Source organism: Thalassophryne amazonica, chromosome 12 (genome assembly GCF_902500255.1).
Source record: "Thalassophryne amazonica chromosome 12, fThaAma1.1, whole genome shotgun sequence".
NCBI lineage: Eukaryota > Metazoa > Chordata > Actinopteri > Batrachoidiformes > Batrachoididae > Thalassophryne > Thalassophryne amazonica.
This window is the reverse complement of record NC_047114.1, coordinates 67479883-67499272: the sequence shown is the minus strand read 5'-3', so window position 1 is coordinate 67499272 and position 19390 is coordinate 67479883. Positions and strand designations below refer to the sequence as shown.

Below are 19390 nucleotides of genomic sequence, written 5' to 3'. Positions count from 1 at the left end.
GTTCAGCCTCATGTTTGCTACTATGCTGTTCTCTGCACTCTCCAAAACCAATGCAGGAATCACTGTTCGCTACAGATGTGATGGCCGACTATTCGACCTGAGACGGCTGAAGGCCAAAACTAAGGTCCTTGAAGCCCTTGTGCATGACTTCCTGTTCGTGGATACTGTGCTCTTGCTGCATTCAGTGAGCCAGAGCTGCAAGAGCTTTCCAGCTACCTGGCTACTGCAGCCAGAGCCTTTGGACTGATGATCAGTCTACAAAAAACAGAACTGATGCTTCAGCCCGCACCTGGCCTCTCTCCCCCAAAGCCCAGCATCGAGATAGAGGGCACAACATTGAACAGTGTTGATTCTTCCCACTTACCTGGGGAGCTGCTTATCCTCGACTTGCAGCATGGATAGAGAAGTCTCAAGCAAACTAGCAAAGGGAGGTGCTTAATCGGCAGGCTATGGACTCACATATGGAGTGAGCATGGCATCACATTTCACACGAAGTTGGCAGTCTACAGAGCAGTTGTGGTCACATCCCTACTCTATGGTTGTGAAACATGGACCCTGTACAGGAAACAGTTGAGAACTCTGGACCAATTTCATCTCCGCTGCCTGCGCAAGTTCTTGGGCATTTCATGGGAGGACAGGGTCTCCAACACAGAAATGCTTTGCAGAGCTGACATGCCTGGCATCGAGGCACTCATCACGAAAGCGCAGTTGAGGTGGGTTGGGCATGTTATTCGGCTGGACGACTCGCGTCTCCCAAAGGTGGTCTTCTTCTCAGAGTTGGCTTCTGGTGCAAGAAACATTGGATGACCACTCAAGTGCTTCAAGGATGGCCTGAAAGCATCCCTTGGAGCCTGTGGTATCCCAATTCAGGGTTGGGAAGCTCTTGCCTCTGACCGCAGAGCCTGGCGCATGGCTGTCCACAAGGGTGTCCAAGCCTTTGAAGAAAAGCACCTGTGGGATCTGGATCAGAAGCTCCGAGCTCGCAAGGAGAGGAGACCTGCCTCACAAAGGCAGGATGTAGCATGTCCGAAGTGTGGACGCATTTGTGCATCAGACTTCGGCTTGCGCTCCACTGACGTCTTCGTCGTTTGCAATGGACTTCCATGATGATATATATATATATATATATGGGTGATTCTTAGACTACGGGCCCTTATTATGTCCTTTGATCATATTGTATGAAAAACAGAAAAAAGGGGAAATTTCACACTTTTATAGTTATCTTTACAATGAAAGTGTGTTAAGAAATTTGTTTGTTGTTTGTTGATTTCTAGTAGTCTATGATGACTTTTTAACCTTTTTTCAGCATCATTATATGCAAATATTTCCGTTTGGTGCTCGTCCTACACCCAGACTTTTGATCTTCAATGATAAAAATGAATGGTAAAGAAACGTTTTTTCTAATGTTTTAAAATATCTCTGAATAAAATATCAGTAAAATAATCAAAACATAATTGGGGTATTCAATGTCATACAACTGTTGTGATTTTTTTAAACAAAATGTAGTTGTCCCACACTATTGCCGTAATTTCCACCACAACACTGTAATGTCACTTTAAACAGTTTGTATGAAAGATTGTTTGGGTAGTTTCTATGGAGATAAACAGTGAGATCAGAGCACATGTATATAGCGCCAAATCACAACAAACAGTTGCCCCAAGGCGCTTTATACTGTAAGGCAATGGTGTGGTGGAAATGACATTTACAAGGCCAATAGTGCCCGTAGTTAAAGAATCACCCATATATATATATATATATATATATATATATATATATATATATATATATATATATATATACACACACACACACACACACACACACACACACACACACACACACACACACACACACACACACACACACAGGTAAACCCTGTTAACTTGACTTCGTGTTTCCACTTTACTCATGGTCATTTTGTGGACCCTGAAAATTTAGAGTGCCAATTTTGATCTGACCATTTTTGGAAGGGGTGTGTGTATGTATAAATTTGAAATGACGGAAAGGATCTAACTTGCGGCCCGATTTTGTGGATCTCCACCTGCACGAGTTAATGGGGTTCACCTGTATGTTAATGCAGTTCATTAAATGTTCAGACTAATTCACATTGTGTGACATTATGGTGTCACAAACAGTGCCTTTGCTTCCCAACCTAAATATCCATGGTTCAAGGATGCTCATGAGCATTGCGTGATGAGAGCTCATTAGGTTTTGTTACCCATCCTAACAAGGTGCCAGATTCCAGCGCACATTGCTCTTGAATGTAATAACAGATTATCTAATTTGTAGACTTATTAAAACAAATTAGCAAATTAGTTTGACTATTTTATCCAAGGTACAGTATATGTAAATGTATGTCTGTAACTATTCCATCCTGTGTGATATTTTATGACTATCACCTTGAGTGTTAAAGTTTACCCAAGGTCAACTTTCATAGGATCAACATGTAGTACATCAACAGTGTATACATCAGTAACAGCCAAATATACAAAATACAGAATACAAAATTAGCCATTTGTCTTTACAATGGCCATAAAACTTGACAATGATCTGCAAAAAGTTTATCACAACATCCTGAACTGACCTTCCACCAGTTCCTCAGCTTATCCAAATCAGAAGAAAACTGTTTGAGTTATACTTTGCCAACACACCCAGACTGACAGGGATGAAATCAATACCACAGCAGGTGTAAAAATTTACTTTCACCTTAAATTTAGTTTGTCCTCACAGAGGATGGAGAGCATCTGTTGTGTTGGAGTACTCTGTTATTACTGTCAGCAGTGAAAAGATACCAGTGGATTTGTTAAATGTCAAGGTATGATAGGAAATTGGAGTTATTTCAGTTTGTTTTATTTCATACCTCCAGTACTGGTAGTTCAACTTCACTACATGTAGTTTAATTTTAAGCAAACCCACATTTTTTTTTCAAAGAGGCATTTTAATAATACATCACATTTCGGTCAAAACTCAGTGTTCGTTTTTGCATAGTGTTTATTATTATTATTATTATTATTATTATTATTATTATTATTACTATTCTTGTTGCGGCTCCAGTGCAGACAGCAAATGTCGATGAAGTAGTTATTTTAATGGGTGCAAGCTGACATTTTCCTGCCTGCACAGTTTGCTAATTTCATGGCTCACCGTGAAATAATTTGAAATAAGATTGCTGGTGAAGTGCTACAGTAGGGAGTGTCACTATAAATCAGGCAACACACTAAAATGATCATAAAATTGTATTTTCTCTGTGTGGCAGATCTGTCTTATACTATAAGCACATATGTGACATTTCTAAGGCCTTACTTGTACATAAACACATTGTGAGTACTTCTAAGTCTATCGTTAAACCTACTGGAGCCTTATCTGAATAATGAGTACATTTTATTTTACACTGCGTTTTAAGCCTAATTCTATTTGCTTGTGTGTACTGCATTTGCATGTGGACAATCGTAGTATTACCACAGTCTGATTAAGTTATTTACATGATTACTTAGAATGCTGTGTATATAATATTGCTATCTGCAGTACTACATGGGGAAGTAAATGGACTGCATTTATATAGTTATAAATGTTCCCCCCTGGCAGATCCCGAGCAGCCGGGAAAGCAGGCCGACTGGGTGACTGTGAGGAGGAAGCGTAGCCCTAAACAGAAGCCCCGTGTACACCGCCAACCCGTTCACATCTCTAACCGTTTTTCCCCACTCGACGACACACCCGCCGAGGATCAAACTCTGGTTATTGGCGACTCTGTTTTGAGAAATGTGAAGTTAGCGACACCAGCAACCATAGTCAATTGTCTTCCGGGGGCCAGAGCAGGCGACATTGAAGGAAATTTGAAACTGCTGGCTAAGGCTAAGCGTAAATTTGGTAAGATTGTAATTCACGTCGGCAGTAATGACACCCGGTTACGCCAATCGGAGGTCACTAAAATTAACATTAAATCGGTGTGTAACTTTGCAAAAACAATGTCGGACTCTGTAGTTTTCTCTGGGCCCCTCCCCAATCGGACCGGGAGTGACATGTTTAGCCGCATGTTCTCCTTGAATTGCTGGCTGTCTGAGTGGTGTCCAAAAAATGAGGTGGGCTTCATAGATAATTGGCAAAGCTTCTGGGGAAAACCTGGTCTTGTTAGGAGAGACGGCATCCATCCCACTTTGGATGGAGCAGCTCTCATTTCTAGAAATCTGGCCAATTTTCTTAAATCCTCCAAACCGTGACTATCCAGGGTTGGGACCAGGAAGCAGAGTTGTAGTCTTACACACCTCTCTGCAGCTTCTCTCCCCCTGCCATCCCCTCATTACCCCATCCCCGTAGAGACGGTGCCTGCTCCCAGACTACCAATAACCAGCAAAAATCTATTTAAGCATAAAAATTCAAAAAGAAAAAATAATATAGCACCTTCAACTGCACCACAGACTAAAACAGTTAAATGTGGTCTATTAAACATTAGGTCTCTCTCTTCTAAGTCCCTGTTGGTAAATGATATAATAATTGATCAACATATTGATTTATTCTGCCTAACAGAAACCTGGTTACAGCAGGATGAATATGTTAGTTTAAATGAGTCAACACCCCCGAGTCACACTAACTGTCAGAATGCTCGTAGCACGGGCCGGGGTGGAGGATTAGCAGCAATCTTCCATTCCAGCTTATTAATTAATCCAAAACCCAGACAGAGCTTTAATTCATTTGAAAGCTTGTCTCTTAGTCTTGTCCATCCAAATTGGAAGTCCCAAAAACCAGTTTTATTTGTTATTATCTATCGTCCACCTGGTCGTTACTGTGAGTTTCTCTGTGAATTTTCAGACCTTTTGTCTGACTTAGTGCTTAGCTCAGATAAGATAATTATAGTGGGCGATTTTAACATCCACACAGATGCTGAGAATGACAGCCTCAACACTGCATTTAATCTATTATTAGACTCTATTGGCTTTGCTCAAAAAGTAAATGAGTCCACCCACCACTTTAATCATATCTTAGATCTTGTTCTGACTTATGGTATGGAAATAGAAGACTTAACAGTATTCCCTGAAAACTCCCTTCTGTCTGATCATTTCTTAATAACATTTACATTTACTCTGATGGACTACCCAGCAGTGGGGAATAAGTTTCATTACACTAGAAGTCTTTCAGAAAGCGCTGTAACTAGGTTTAAGGATATGATTCCTTCTTTATGTTCTCTAATGCCATATACCAACACAGTGCAGAGTAGCTACCTAAACTCTGTAAGTGAGATAGAGTATCTCGTCAATAGTTTTACATCCTCATTGAAGACAACTTTGGATGCTGTAGCTCCTCTGAAAAAGAGAGCTTTAAATCAGAAGTGTCTGACTCCGTGGTATAACTCACAAACTCGTAGCTTAAAGCAGATAACCCGTAAGTTGGAGAGGAAATGGCGTCTCACTAATTTAGAAGATCTTCACTTAGCCTGGAAAAAGAGTCTGTTGCTCTATAAAAAAGCCCTCCGTAAAGCTAGGACATCTTTCTACTCATCACTAATTGAAGAAAATAAGAACAACCCCAGGTTTCTTTTCAGCACTGTAGCCAGGCTGACAAAGAGTCAGAGCTCTATTGAGCTGAGTATTCCATTAACTTTAACTAGTAATGACTTCATGACTTTCTTTGCTAACAAAATTTTAACTATTAGAGAAAAAATTACTCATAACCATCCCAAAGACGTATCGTTATCTTTGGCTGCTTTCAGTGATGCCGGTATTTGGTTAGACTCTTTCTCTCCGATTGTTCTGTCTGAGTTATTCTCATTAGTTACTTCATCCAAACCATCAACATGTTTATTAGACCCCATTCCTACCAGGCTGCTCAAGGAAGCCCTACCATTATTTAATGCTTCGATCTTAAATATGATCAATCTATCTTTGTTAGTTGGCTATGTACCACAGGCTTTTAAGGTGGCAGTAATTAAACCATTACTTAAAAAGCCATCACTTGACCCAGCTATCTTAGCTAATTATAGGCCAATCTCCAACCTTCCTTTTCTCTCAAAAATTCTTGAAAGGGTAGTTGTAAAACAGCTAACTGATCATCTGCAGAGGAATGGTCTATTTGAAGAGTTTCAGTCAGGTTTTAGAATTCATCATAGTACAGAAACAGCATTAGTGAAGGTTACAAATGATCTTCTTATGGCCTCGGACAGTGGACTCATCTCTGTGCTTGTTCTGTTAGACCTCAGTGCTGCTTTTGATACTGTTGACCATAAAATTTTATTACAGAGATTAGAGCATGCCATAGGTATTAAAGGCACTGCGCTGCGGTGGTTTGAATCATATTTGTCTAATAGATTACAATTTGTTCATGTAAATGGGGAATCTTCTTCACAGACTAAAGTTAATTATGGAGTTCCACAAGGTTCTGTGCTAGGACCAATTTTATTTACTTTATACATGCTTCCCTTAGGCAGTATTATTAGACGGTATTGCTTAAATTTTCATTGTTACGCAGATGATACCCAGCTTTATCTATCCATGAAGCCAGAGGACACACACCAATTAGCTAAACTGCAGGATTGTCTTACAGACATAAAGACATGGATGACCTCTAATTTCCTGCTTTTAAACTCAGATAAAACTGAAGTTATTGTACTTGGCCCCACAAATCTTAGAAACATGGTGTCTAACCAGATCCTTACTCTGGATGGCATTACCCTGACCTCTAGTAATACTGTGAGAAATCTTGGAGTCATTTTTGATCAGGATATGTCATTCAAAGCGCATATTAAACAAATATGTAGGACTGCTTTTTTGCATTTACGCAATATCTCTAAAATCAGAAAGGTCTTGTCTCAGAGTGATGCTGAAAAACTAATTCATGCATTTATTTCCTCTAGGCTGGACTATTGTAATTCATTATTATCAGGTTGTCCTAAAAGTTCCCTAAAAAGCCTTCAGTTAATTCAAAATGCTGCAGCTAGAGTACTGACGGGGACTAGAAGGAGAGAGCATATCTCACCCATATTGGCCTCTCTTCATTGGCTTCCTGTTAATTCTAGAATAGAATTTAAAATTCTTCTTCTTACTTATAAGGTTTTGAATAATCAGGTCCCGTCTTATCTTAGGGACCTCGTAGTACCATATCACCCCAATAGAGCGCTTCGCTCTCAGACTGCAGGCTTACTTGTAGTTCCTAGGGTTTGTAAGAGTAGAATGGGAGGCAGAGCCTTCAGCTTTCAGGCTCCTCTCCTGTGGAACCAGCTCCCAATTCAGATCAGGGAGACAGACACCCTCTCTACTTTTAAGATTAGGCTTAAAACTTTCCTTTTGCTAAAGCTTATAGTTAGGGCTGGATCAGGTGACCCTGAACCATCCCTTAGTTATGCTGCTATAGACGTAGACTGCTGGGGGGTTCCCATGATGCACTGTTTCTTTCTCTTTTTGCTCTGTATGCACCACTCTGCATTTAATCATTAGTGATTGATCTCTGCTCCCCTCCACAGCATGTCTTTTTCTTGGTTCTCTCCCTCAGCCCCAACCAGTCCCAGCAGAAGACTGCCCCTCCCTGAGCCTGGTTCTGCTGGAGGTTTCTTCCTGTTAAAAGGGAGTTTTTCCTTCCCACTGTAGCCAAGTGCTTGCTCACAGGGGGTCGTTTTGACCGTTGGGGTTTTACATAATTATTGTATGGCCTTGCCTTACAATATAAAGCGCCTTGGGGCAACTGTTTGTTGTGATTTGGCGCTATATAAAAAAATTGATTGAAAATTGATTGATTGATATAGCGCTTTTTCATCTCCACCAGATGCTCAAAGCACTTTACAATTATGCCTCACATACACACTCACACCCTGATGCCAGGGAAGCACAGTAAATTGTGAATATTCTGTTTGTTTGGTCAGCCTGCAAGGTTCTATAACTCCAGAAGAAGTCAAGAATTTTTTGGAATTGTAAAGTAACTGAAAAAAAAAAATTATAATTGCATCTGGATCAGGTCAAGTTTGGAAGCATGTATTGGTTTGCATTGCATTGCCATATCATCACACTGCAGAATCACCATGGGTCCTGGATGGTACCCATCCAGCCAGACAAATAGTCCATCCCCACCTGGTGAATGTAACAATCTTTCTGCCAGAGTCAGGTGAAAATGGAGCATACTGTTGGCCTCTTCCAGTTGTTGGTATCCTTAGCAGTTAGGCAATGGTGTACTAGATCTTGCCTAGAGAAATGCACCATGTGGCCATAATGTTGCAGCTGATTTTCCCTCACAATGCAAGTGATACTCCTTGCCTTAGTTACTTCAGTTTAATTAAGCCCCGACCCCCCCAATCAAGCAAAAAGAAACCTCAAGCAGACCAGACTCAGTGGGGTGACCATTTGCTTTGGCCATAATAACAGTAACATAATAACAAATGGCAATGCATAACAAACAGATGGCAAACATGCAAAGACAGAAACGTTACAGCTAAGCAACCATATATTGCATGTGGAGTACAGTGGTAGCGATAAGTCTAAATAAATGGCTAAAAACCATCCAAACGGCAAAGTGCAGAATATCAGGAAATTGAATAGAAATGGCAAGTCATTGTTCAATTTCCATTTCCAAACTAAAGTCATAGTAGGACATGCTCCAGAACATATGGCTCAGAGTCATACCATACTTGAAAATTTGGACACACTCCAAATAGTAGCAATACTCAAGTTAGAAACAATACCAGTGTCCCGACGAGATGATCTACCCCTCAAAAGGATCTCCATCGTGCAACTGCGCATGTTCTTCTTTACTCCACTTGGTGAGCTGCACGTTGTGTTGGCAAGCAGATCGCGCCATGTATTACAGCATTTATGTGTGAAGGATTTTTTTAACATTTCAAAATTGTCTTTGCGCAGTTGCACGCATCAGCGCCCCTCTCACGTTCAGTCAACAACCGTTAAAGACAAGTTTATGCTGCTGCAGGACACAGGGTATGCAAGTGCATGAATCACAGTCATATAAGTGTCAGTGCATCTTAAGTAACCATTCATTTGACACTGTATTCCAGTGATACCCAAGGATCTTCTGAAAGGACCCAATAGCAGACATATAGATGTGGCCTTAGGGCACTGGTTAGCATTCAAGTTTCACAACCATGTAGTAAGGCAGGACATCGGGACACTCCCTTGGCCTTTCCCAGTTACTGGGGTTCTCATCACTGAGGCATCATATGAGTCCAGATCTAATGCATTTTTTTAAATTATTTTGTAATCTATTGGCTATCTCTCCAGAAATTTTCATCAAGACTGATGCATTATTTTTGGAGTTACATGTCTTGTAGACACAAAGACAGAGAAGATAGCAATTATTTATACTTTGAATATCTGGCCATTTCTACTCTATTTGCAAAATGAAATTGATCTTTCATCAAATTTTACACCAAAATGACTGCCAAGAAGAGATTTCATTTTTTTTTCCTTCTCGCCACCTACTACACACCACCCAAAGAATGACACTACACATGCATCCGAACAACTTCAGTGTTTCAGTGCTGTCATGGGGACTGAGGTATGGTGGGAGTCCTGAAAAGGTTCTCAAGACCCATTAATTTTTTTAAATTGTTTGAACTCATGTATACATTATTAGGAGGTTCCTGAGGAATTGTCACTGCCATGCTCCTATACAACAGTGCAGTCAATAAATAAATACATAAATAAATAATCAGCCTAAAACTTAAAAATCAAGCATACCTTGTTATTTATGCCAGAGTCACTGTGAATATTAGCCAGTCTTGATGCACTGGCAGAAAAATGGGGCCAAATTGTGGTGCAAACCCACCCTGAGTCCTGCTAACTGGAGTTGATTCTCCAATCTGGCAGCCTTATATGAGCTACGGTCATCTCATAGATTGAACCTACTGTGCCAAATTGGCCTCCTGTGCCAAGTTGAGCCAATTGCATCTCCCGTATGGCTGACTCGGCTGGTTATCTGGGTGCTGATGACAGTGATTTTCCACTGTTAAAATATGGAATGTCTTCAAAGTGGTCATAAATACTGAGCGTACCCTGTGTGAATGTGTGTGAAACAACAAGGTGATGCTACTGTAGGATGTATTTTTGGTAATCACACTGCACGAGACATATTAACACCCATACATTATTTAAAATTGTGAGCCATCATTTCTGAATTTATTCATATGATTAATGCCTGAAGTCTGAGTAGCTGTCCAGTGAGATCTGTTATGCAACTAATGAAGTACTGGCTGCTAAACCCCCCCCCCCCCCCATATTTTAAAATAGACTGAAAATTCTGAGCCATTTTGGTGGGAATGAGGCATTCTGGGCAGGGGCGTAGGCAGAAATCATAAAACGGGTGGGCCCAGAAAAAATCAGACGGGCCCAACCTTTGGGGTTGTAGGTAAGGTGTAGGTATTATAATACACCGTTTGAAAAAGTATGCCTCGTTTGGACATCGCAAGCAACATTATCACTTAGCGTACAGCACTGGCAAAGTGAGCACACAGACGCAACACATCAGACACAAGTACTCTTCATGGATAATACAAGCTGCAGTGCAGCACCCCACACACACACACACACACACACACACACACACACACACACACACACACACACACACACACACACACACACACACGCACACATTCAGTGCAAGTCTGGTAGCCTACTTGGCTGGGCCTAAGCCCAAAATGTCAATAGGTATTTAAATAAGGCATTGTTTCAAAAATGAATTCCAAGTTTAATGATGAACACATCTCAGCCAACTGCACAGACGCTGTGTGCACAGTTACACAGACGCAAAGTGTCAGACACAAGCACCCCATGGACAATGCAAGCAGCAACGCAGTGCTTAGTCATATAAAGTCCTTTAAAATAAAAATTTAAATAAATAAATTTAAAAAAAAATTATGAAATTGATAAACAATGGAAACCAAATTAAAAACCATCAGAACGGACACCAACATGATTCGTGGCAGTTGCAATATAATATTAACAATTAGGCCTATTTAGAAAAAAAAGTAATTAATGGTCTTACACTTACATTTGATGAATCCTTTTAATGCTACAGCAGGAGACGACGGCGTTTTTTGTTGAACTCTCTTATCACGTCATCATAGTCCAATGATTCGGTCAGTTCTCTTTCAGGGGAAAGCTCGGAGACTGCATTCAGTCTGTGAGTCAACGTGGATGTTCTGGTGGACATTTTTATCCATTTAACAGTAGAAAACAGCCGTTCAACAGTGCATGTTGTTATTGGCATTGTGAGGAGGGCCCGCAGAAGACTATTTATTTGAGGAAGAATGTGATCCCTCGTTTATCGCGGGAGTTACGTTCAAAAATAACCCGCGATAAACGAAATCTGCGAAGTAGTCAGCGCTATTCTTTGCAATTATTATAGTTGTTTTAAGGCTGTAAAACTCCTCACTACACACTTTATACACTTTTCTCAAACAGGCATTAACATTTTCTCACTTTTCTCTCTTGTGTAAACACTCTCTTTTTTCTTCTGTACGAGAAAATTATAAACAGACACACACAGAACACAATGCGCGTGCTCTCCCTTCGCTCACTGCCTCCAGAGGTACGGATGCAGGACCCGCAAAGAATCCAAGTCCTCTCTCGGTGGTCACGGAGCTCTGCATTTACTGAGCCCGCAAAAAGCGCATCGGAGGCAGTGAGAGCAATCGCGGTGATGCCGACTGGTGCCGTGAACGGCCTGCCTGATAAGGACGCAGGACACAATGCGCCGTTTTTAAAAAAAAGCATGCAAAATTGCACAAAAAAATCCGGGAAACTGCGAGGCCACGAAAGGTGAACTGTGTTATAGCGAGGGACCACTGTACTCTGAAAATGAATTAATTAAAATCACAGAAGATGAACCAGATTTTTTGACAAAATTTATTAATTGTCGCTCAGTGCTAATGCAATACCATATCATAGGAATACAATGAGGCAACAACAGATGACTGTCGAGTGTCGACTCAGCCTTCTCATTGGATGGGGCGGGCCTGGCTGACAAGTGGGCGGGCCCAGGCCCATCCAGGCCCACCCTTGGCTACGCGTAAGATTCTGGGATTGAGTGGGTGTGTCTCACAGAGTGCAATCTCATTGGGTGTGACCCATAGATTAAAGAGGAGTCCAGATGTTAACTCTTATTATGTATATAACAAGTCTGTTCAGGCCTTAATCATGCTGCTAGCAGTGGATTACTTGGACAAGAGTGATAAGATTTTTTTTTTGTATCGCTAGCATTATCCATTATGCTTGTTAGTCCAGATCTTTACAGATTCCCTTATTAATGCCTGATCAAGTTTCTTTGTGGAAAAAACAATGTGGACGTGCATAGTTTTCAGGATCATTGCAGGTGTTATCCTTATTGCTAGGTGCAGAGTTTTGCGCCATAACATCAGATGTCAAAAATTTGTTTTTGCAAAGTGAAGCTGTTAGAAAAACATGCAGGCATTGATAAGATGCATCTGAGGCATACAATTCCACTCGCTTGCTCATTCACTCATCTTCAGCCGCTTACTCCAGTTGAGGGTCATGGGGGCTGGAGCCTATCCCAGCAATCATGGGGCACAAGGCGGGATACACCCTGAACAGGATGCCAGCCTGTCACAGGGCCACATACATTATGGACAAACACATTCACACCTGCACGCACACCTACGAACAATTTTAAAATTTCCAATTCACCTAACCTACATGTCTTTGGATGCAGGAGGAACCCGGAGCACATGGAGGGAACCCACACAAACACTGGGAGAACATACAAACTCCAGAAAGTAAGGCCACAGGTGGGAATCGATCCCATGACCTTCTTGCTGTGAGGCAACAGTGCTAACCACTAAGCCACCGTGCTGCCCGATTACAATTCTAATGGATTTAAAAATTTAGAATCATTTCTCAACTGGAAACAGTTGTCATTTCTCATCCCTACATGTCACAGTAGTGAGTGAGTGCTGTGCAATGACTAAACCTTAGTCCCCTACCCCAAATGACATTCTAGCAATACTGTTGATGCAAGTGCTTCGGTTTTAGTGTCTTTGTTAGAGGGTTTGGCTCCCATACCCAAAGTCAAAAGTCATGACTTCATTTCCAGTGTGTGCTATACACAACACAGGTTACATGAGTACTGTGATCTGGATGGGATTGAGGTTTAGAGGCACAAGTGTAATGGCAGCAGTCAGGTGCTGTGCAATGAATAATATTTCCTTTGCAACACCAAAAGGTATTCTCGTGACAAGACCTTTATAGAGTGTTTGCTTTCCATATCAGACATATCAACATGATTTTGCATCAACTGAGAGACACACACAAGGCAGGTTGCACACACACTCGTAGGAATTTGGGTCTTTGAGGAAGCTTAAAATGAAACCCCAAACATATGAAACTGTAAATGACAAATTAAAACAAAAAATCAAGTATTTCCCACATGGAAATGATGGTCTAAAAATAAGGTCTAGTCAGGTGCAAAGAGTTAACATTCTAATGCATCTCAGTGTTGCATGAAAACTTATGAAAGTAGAATTTCTGCATTTTAGAGAGTAGTTTCCCACTGTTCAGATTTAGGGTCATATTGTCCACTGGATCCAAAACATGTACAGTGTTCATGTACAACTGGCACATTGTGATTTTCATGCCCAGTGGCCACATTGTTTAAACATGAATGCAGTTGTGGGCCTTAAAATGAGGCATGATCAGGTTCAGTGTTGGTGTATTAATATTGTGAACAATCAAAATTGGATATTCTACAGAAAGCAAAAACCTGGTTTAAAGTTGGGTGCAGTTTTCCTGCTATTTATGTAGGGTGTAATATTCACACATGCTTTATGCAGGCAGGTTCACAAAGTGTGGACATTCTGCTCGTACACAGAACAAAACTGAATTGAAAGCAAGAATTGACCAAAATAAAGGTAAACATAAATGGAAAGTGTACAGAACTTCACCTTCCTGCTTTACTGCTTCACCTCAGGGAGTGTTGGTGGCGCTTGCCCATTTCCATTCTTTAATGCATTATGTCCCATTAAGTCAGTGCAATTGAAAGTCATGACAATTTGGCACTCTGATTGGTTTATTCATGTTACATCCAAAACACAGCCATGACAAGCAAAGCAGAGTTGAAGACAGCCCAAATGCACTTGTGCTATAAACCATCAAAATAAGGTCTTTAGACTCCAGTTGTTTCCACATATGAATGTCACAGAAAAAGCCCTTGGGTTGAGTTTGAACTGAAAAGCTTCTGGTTATGAGGCTATAGCTCTGTTATAATGCCATCACTGAAAACTCGCAGAATGTGTTTTGAACTCTAGTTTCTCATTTCTCACTTAACTCATGGACAGAATTAAACTGATACCTTCAAACAGTGAATCTTTCACTTCTAGAGACATAAATCAGCAGTCATATAATCCCTTCTGAGACCTAATCTTCAGTACTGTGCAACATCTGACACCATCAGTGTTTAAATTGGGACTATATCTGAAGTCCTAGAGACACTGTCCTGGATTGTCATCATGAAGAAAACTCTTAGCCAAAAGACGAAGCTTGACATTTACCAGTCACGTTGCACTCCTATCCTCACCAGTGGTCATGAAGCTTGGATAATGACCGAAAGAGGAAGGTTGTAGATACAAGCAGTGGAAATGGAGGTTCCAACACTGGGTATCTGGGCTTGCATTCCAGATAGGGTGATAAGATCAAATATCAGGAGGAACTAAAAGTAGAGCCTCTGCTTCTTTACATCAAAAGGAGCCAGGTGAGGTGGTTCGGGCATCTAGTGAGAATGTTCCCTGATGTCTCCATAGGGAGGTTTTCCAGTTGCATCCAGTTGGGAGGAAGCCCTCAGGAAGACCCATGACATACTTGAGGAATCATACAACCCCAATTCCAATGAAGTTGGGACATTGTGAAAAAGTAAATAAAAACAGAATACAATGATTTGCAAATCCTCTTCAACATATATTCAATTGAATGCGCCACAAAGACAAGATATTTAATGTTCAAACTGATAAACGTTATTGTTTGTTAAACAATAACGTTTAACATCTGTTAAACGTTATTGTTTAACAGAGGTTCAACAATAATGTTGAACCTCTGTTAAACATGCCCATTTAGTTGCCCCAAGTACACAGGTACTTGGGGCAACTAAATGCCCCAAGTACCTGTTGCCATAACATCAGATGTCAAAAATTAGTTGCCCCAAGGCTAAAGCACCTTGGGGCAACTGTTTGTTGTGATTTGGCGGTATATAAATAAAATTGATTTGATTTGATTTGTTTTATTGTATTGCAAATATTTGCTCATTTTGAAATGGATGCCTGCAACACGTTTCAAAAAAGCTGGGACAGTGGTATGTTTACCACTGTGTTACATCACCTTTCCTTCAAAGAACACTCAATAAGCGTTTGTGAAATGAGGAAACTAATTGTTGAAGCTTTGTAGGTGGAATTCTTTTCCATTCTTGCTTGATGTACGACTTCAGTTGTTCAATAGTCCGGGGTCTCCATTGTCGTGTTTTGCGCTTCATAATGCACCACACATTTTCAATGGGTGACAGCTCTGGACTGCAGGCAGGCCAGTCTAGTACCCACACTCTTTTACTATGAAGCCATGCTGTTATAACATGTGCAGAATGTGGCTTGGCATTGTCTTGCTGAAATAAGCAGGGACGCCCCTGAAAAAGATGTTGCTTGGATAGCAGCATGTGTTGCTCCAAAACCTGGATGTTCCTTTCAGAATTGTTGGTGCAATCGCAGATGTGTAAGTTGCCCATGCTATGGGCACTAACACACCCCCATACCATCACAGATGCTGCCTATTGAACTTTGTGGTGGTAACAATCTGGATGGTCTTTTTCCACTTTTGTCTGGAGGAGACGACGTCCATGATTTCCAAAAACAATTTGAAATGTGGACTCATCAGACCACAGCAAACTTTCACACTTGCATCTGTCCATTTCAAATGAGCTCGGGCCCAGAGAAGGGTGTGGTGTTTCTGGATTTTGTTGATGTATGGCTTTCGCTTTGCATGGTAGAGTTTTAACTTGCACTTGTAGATGTAGCGACAAACTGTGTTAACTGACAATGGTTTTTTGAAGTGTTCATGAGCCCACACGGTAAGATCCTTTACAGAATGATGTTGGTTTTTAATGCAGTGCCGCCTGAGGGATCGAAGGTCACGGGCATTCAGTGTTGGTTTTTGGCCTTGCCGCTTACGTGTAGAAAGTTCTCCAGATTCTCTGAATCTTCTGATTATATTATGGACTGTAGATGATGGAATCCCTAAATTCCTTGCAATTGAACATTGAGAAACATTGATCTTAAACTGTTGGGCTATTTTTTTAATACAGTTGTTCACAAAGTGGTGATCCTCGCCCCATCTTTGCTTGTGAATGGCTGAGACTTTTGGGGATGCTTCTTTTATACCCAATCATGACACTCACATGCTTCCAATTAGGTGTTTTTTGAGCATTCATCAACTTTCCTAGGCTTTTGTTGCCCCATCCCAATTTTTTTTTAAATGTGTTGCAGGCATACATTTTAAAATGAGCAAATATTTGCACAAAAACAACATTTATCAGTTTGAACATTAAATATCTTGTCTTTGTGGTGCATTCAATTGAATATAGGTTGAAGAGGATTTGGAAATTGTATTCTTTCTTTTTATTTACAATTGGGTTGTTTTTTTCCAGCTGCTTTGGGAACACCCCAGGAAGACTTAGGGGTTTGACAAGAGATAGGAAGTGTGAGATGATCTGCTTGGTTTGCTGCCACCATGACCTGGACCCAGATAATTGACAGAAGATGAATGAATGAATGAGCATTGAAATGTAATAGTGTCTGTGTTCAAATGAAGTCTCAAGTACAAAACAGTTTTTACTGTGTAGAAAACACCTGTTAAAATATCAGCTCTTGGCTACAGTTCCATACATAGTTTATGGCTGAATGACTAATGGTAACACCCGATTCTACCAAGTAGTAACCGTGAACAAAATGAGACCTACTGTATCCTGGAGGTAATTCACAGTTAAGAATGCAGTGATGTAGTAATGCACCAATTTTTGTTTGTCCTTTTGCATCCAGCTCCTTCCATTGTTCCCATAATGCACCAGATCAGCTCCACCATGAACAGCTTCACACTGTCATGGCCCCAACCAGAACAACCCAATGGCATCATTCTGGACTACGAGCTGCGCTACTACGAGAAGGTAAGCTGAAGCTCATTCTTCAATCTGGCCGCCACATATTGACCATAAACAGTTCACATTCAGACCAGTTGTGTTTGTGTTTTTACACAGAAAAAAAAAAAAAAAAAAAAAAAAAAAAAATATATATATATATATATATATATATATATATATATATATATAGGGTGGGCCAATAAAATGTTACCGCGTTTTTAATTCGTACATTTTCCAAAATAACAAAGTGTTCTTTTTTATTTTCAAGAATATCAATTCTTGAAAATGAAAAAGAAATTCGGAGAATCCATCTTGAGTTGTGTGGCAATGTCATCACAAACTTCAATGTATGTGTTGCATCTGTAATCCAAAGAAGAGCAGCGTGGATTGAACATGTCATCAATTATTGAACTGTGCGGGAAAAAAAAAAAAGAAACAAAGTGGAAAACCTTTAGTATCAAATGTTAATTTGATGCTTCTGTTACAAGTCTGTAAATAAAATTTTCAAAGATCTCATTTCAAAAACTTTTGTACGATCAACAAGTGGTAACATTGTATTGGCCCACCCTGTATATATACACACACACACATATATATATATTTGCTGCAGGTAGGAGGTGTTTCTGCAACTCCTCGTATGGATGACAAACTGCATGTAAACTGTTCAAAAAATGCTTGACTGAATATCTGTGAGTCCCCCGGGTTGATAATGTGTGCTTTTACTGTGTTCACTTGCCATCTCCCACTGCTCTTTGGTTTCTGCTGCTGATGAAGTGAATAGGTTGACCTCTGAGCTCGGTCCACTTGCCACAGTGCAGCAACCTGTCCTGCTGTGAAAATGCATTGCATTTGGGGAGGTAAGAATGTGTGGGGGGGTGAGGTTGGGGTCTCACATCGACCCGTCTGCTCACACACAATACGTCTGCTTTATTAAGTCGCCAGCCCGACCCCACAGCGTCTCTCCTGCTCTGGTATTGACCTGTAGGCTTTTTCTCAAGGCCTTGGACATAATGATACCGAGAGATCGGAGCCTCTTGTTTGGGCCCTTGTTTGTCCTTGTAGAGCTGATCGATAAGTGAAGCAAGGTTACTGTTGATCGCGTGCTGTCTTTCTGCAGCTTTTGTCATCTCAATACACCACCTACATAATTCCCAGACAAATACAAGATAAATATCATAGAGTTTACCTTTATACATGCTTTTCTTTGAGTGCATGCATCTGTGTGTGTGTGTGTATTTATGCATTTCACTCAAACTTTGGCTGAGGTTCAGAAATCAATATTCACAACTCCAGCTTTAGAATTGTGTTTGTCACATTTTGCATTTTCAATCAGTGCAACCAACAATCGTTTTTTAAATGATGTTTGCAGTTGGAAACTCTAACTCAGTCACATGGGGTGTACAGCCAGTACATTCTGAGTGCTGGTCCAAAGCCCAGATAAATGAGGAGGGTACACTGAGGCAGGGCATAATGTTAAAGTTTGTCAAATCTCAGCCATATGGGGTGTGCAGCCAGTACACTCTGAGTGTCAGTCCCAAACCTGGATAAATGAGTAGGGTTGTATCAGGAAGGACATCCAGCGTAAAACAAGCCAACTTAACCATGCAGAGTACAAATCGAATTTCTGTACCAGATCGGTCAACGCCTGGGTTAACAATGACCGCCACTGGTGCCGTTGCCCAACAGGGTGCCCACAGAAATCAGGCTACTGCTGGGCAAAGAACAAGAGGAGGAGAAAGTGTCAAGAGACAGTGGGAAAAGAGGAAAACTAGACTGGTGGATGTGTTACGGTTGAGCTGATTGAACCAAAATAGGATCCACAATGCAGGGTGCTGAGATGAAAAGTAAAATAATTTATTGTTACGAATGATGCAAAAGGGCTTGGAATGTGCCAGCGTCACCGGAGGCAGGAGACACAGACCGCACCAGAACAGATGAGATGGCAAATGACTGGAACCAGGTGGCTGCCTACGGAGCTGACTGGGAACAGGAATGCTGGGGGAATACAGAAAAAGAGACTGATCAGAAAAGTCAGACAAAAACAACATGACCGCTATCAATAAAGACAGAGAGGCCAGGTACAACAAAATGAATACTGAGTTACTGGTGAAGGTGGAAGAGCTGAACCAGAGTTGGAAACTCTGCTATCCAATAATAACTGCACCACTCATTGTTTTCCCCTCTGGCATTGCACAGGTCATGAAATAGAATCCGATCAGCTTGGCCCTGAGAAACTCTGTGCCAGACAGCTTAGTGTTGTGTAAATAATACT

At 40.9% G+C, this 19390-nt stretch overlaps 1 protein-coding gene across 2 annotated transcripts in view; it reads left to right on the top strand.

Moving 5' to 3' along the window:
* Positions 1–19390, top strand: part of LOC117521852 (ephrin type-B receptor 1-B) — a 667735-nt gene that overhangs the window by 458304 nt on the left and 190041 nt on the right. For both annotated transcript variants that reach the window (XM_034183208.1, XM_034183207.1), the window contains exon 6: positions 17021–17145. In XM_034183208.1, coding sequence (XP_034039099.1) covers positions 17021–17145 — 125 coding nt within the window. The remainder of the gene's footprint in view (positions 1–17020; positions 17146–19390) is intronic.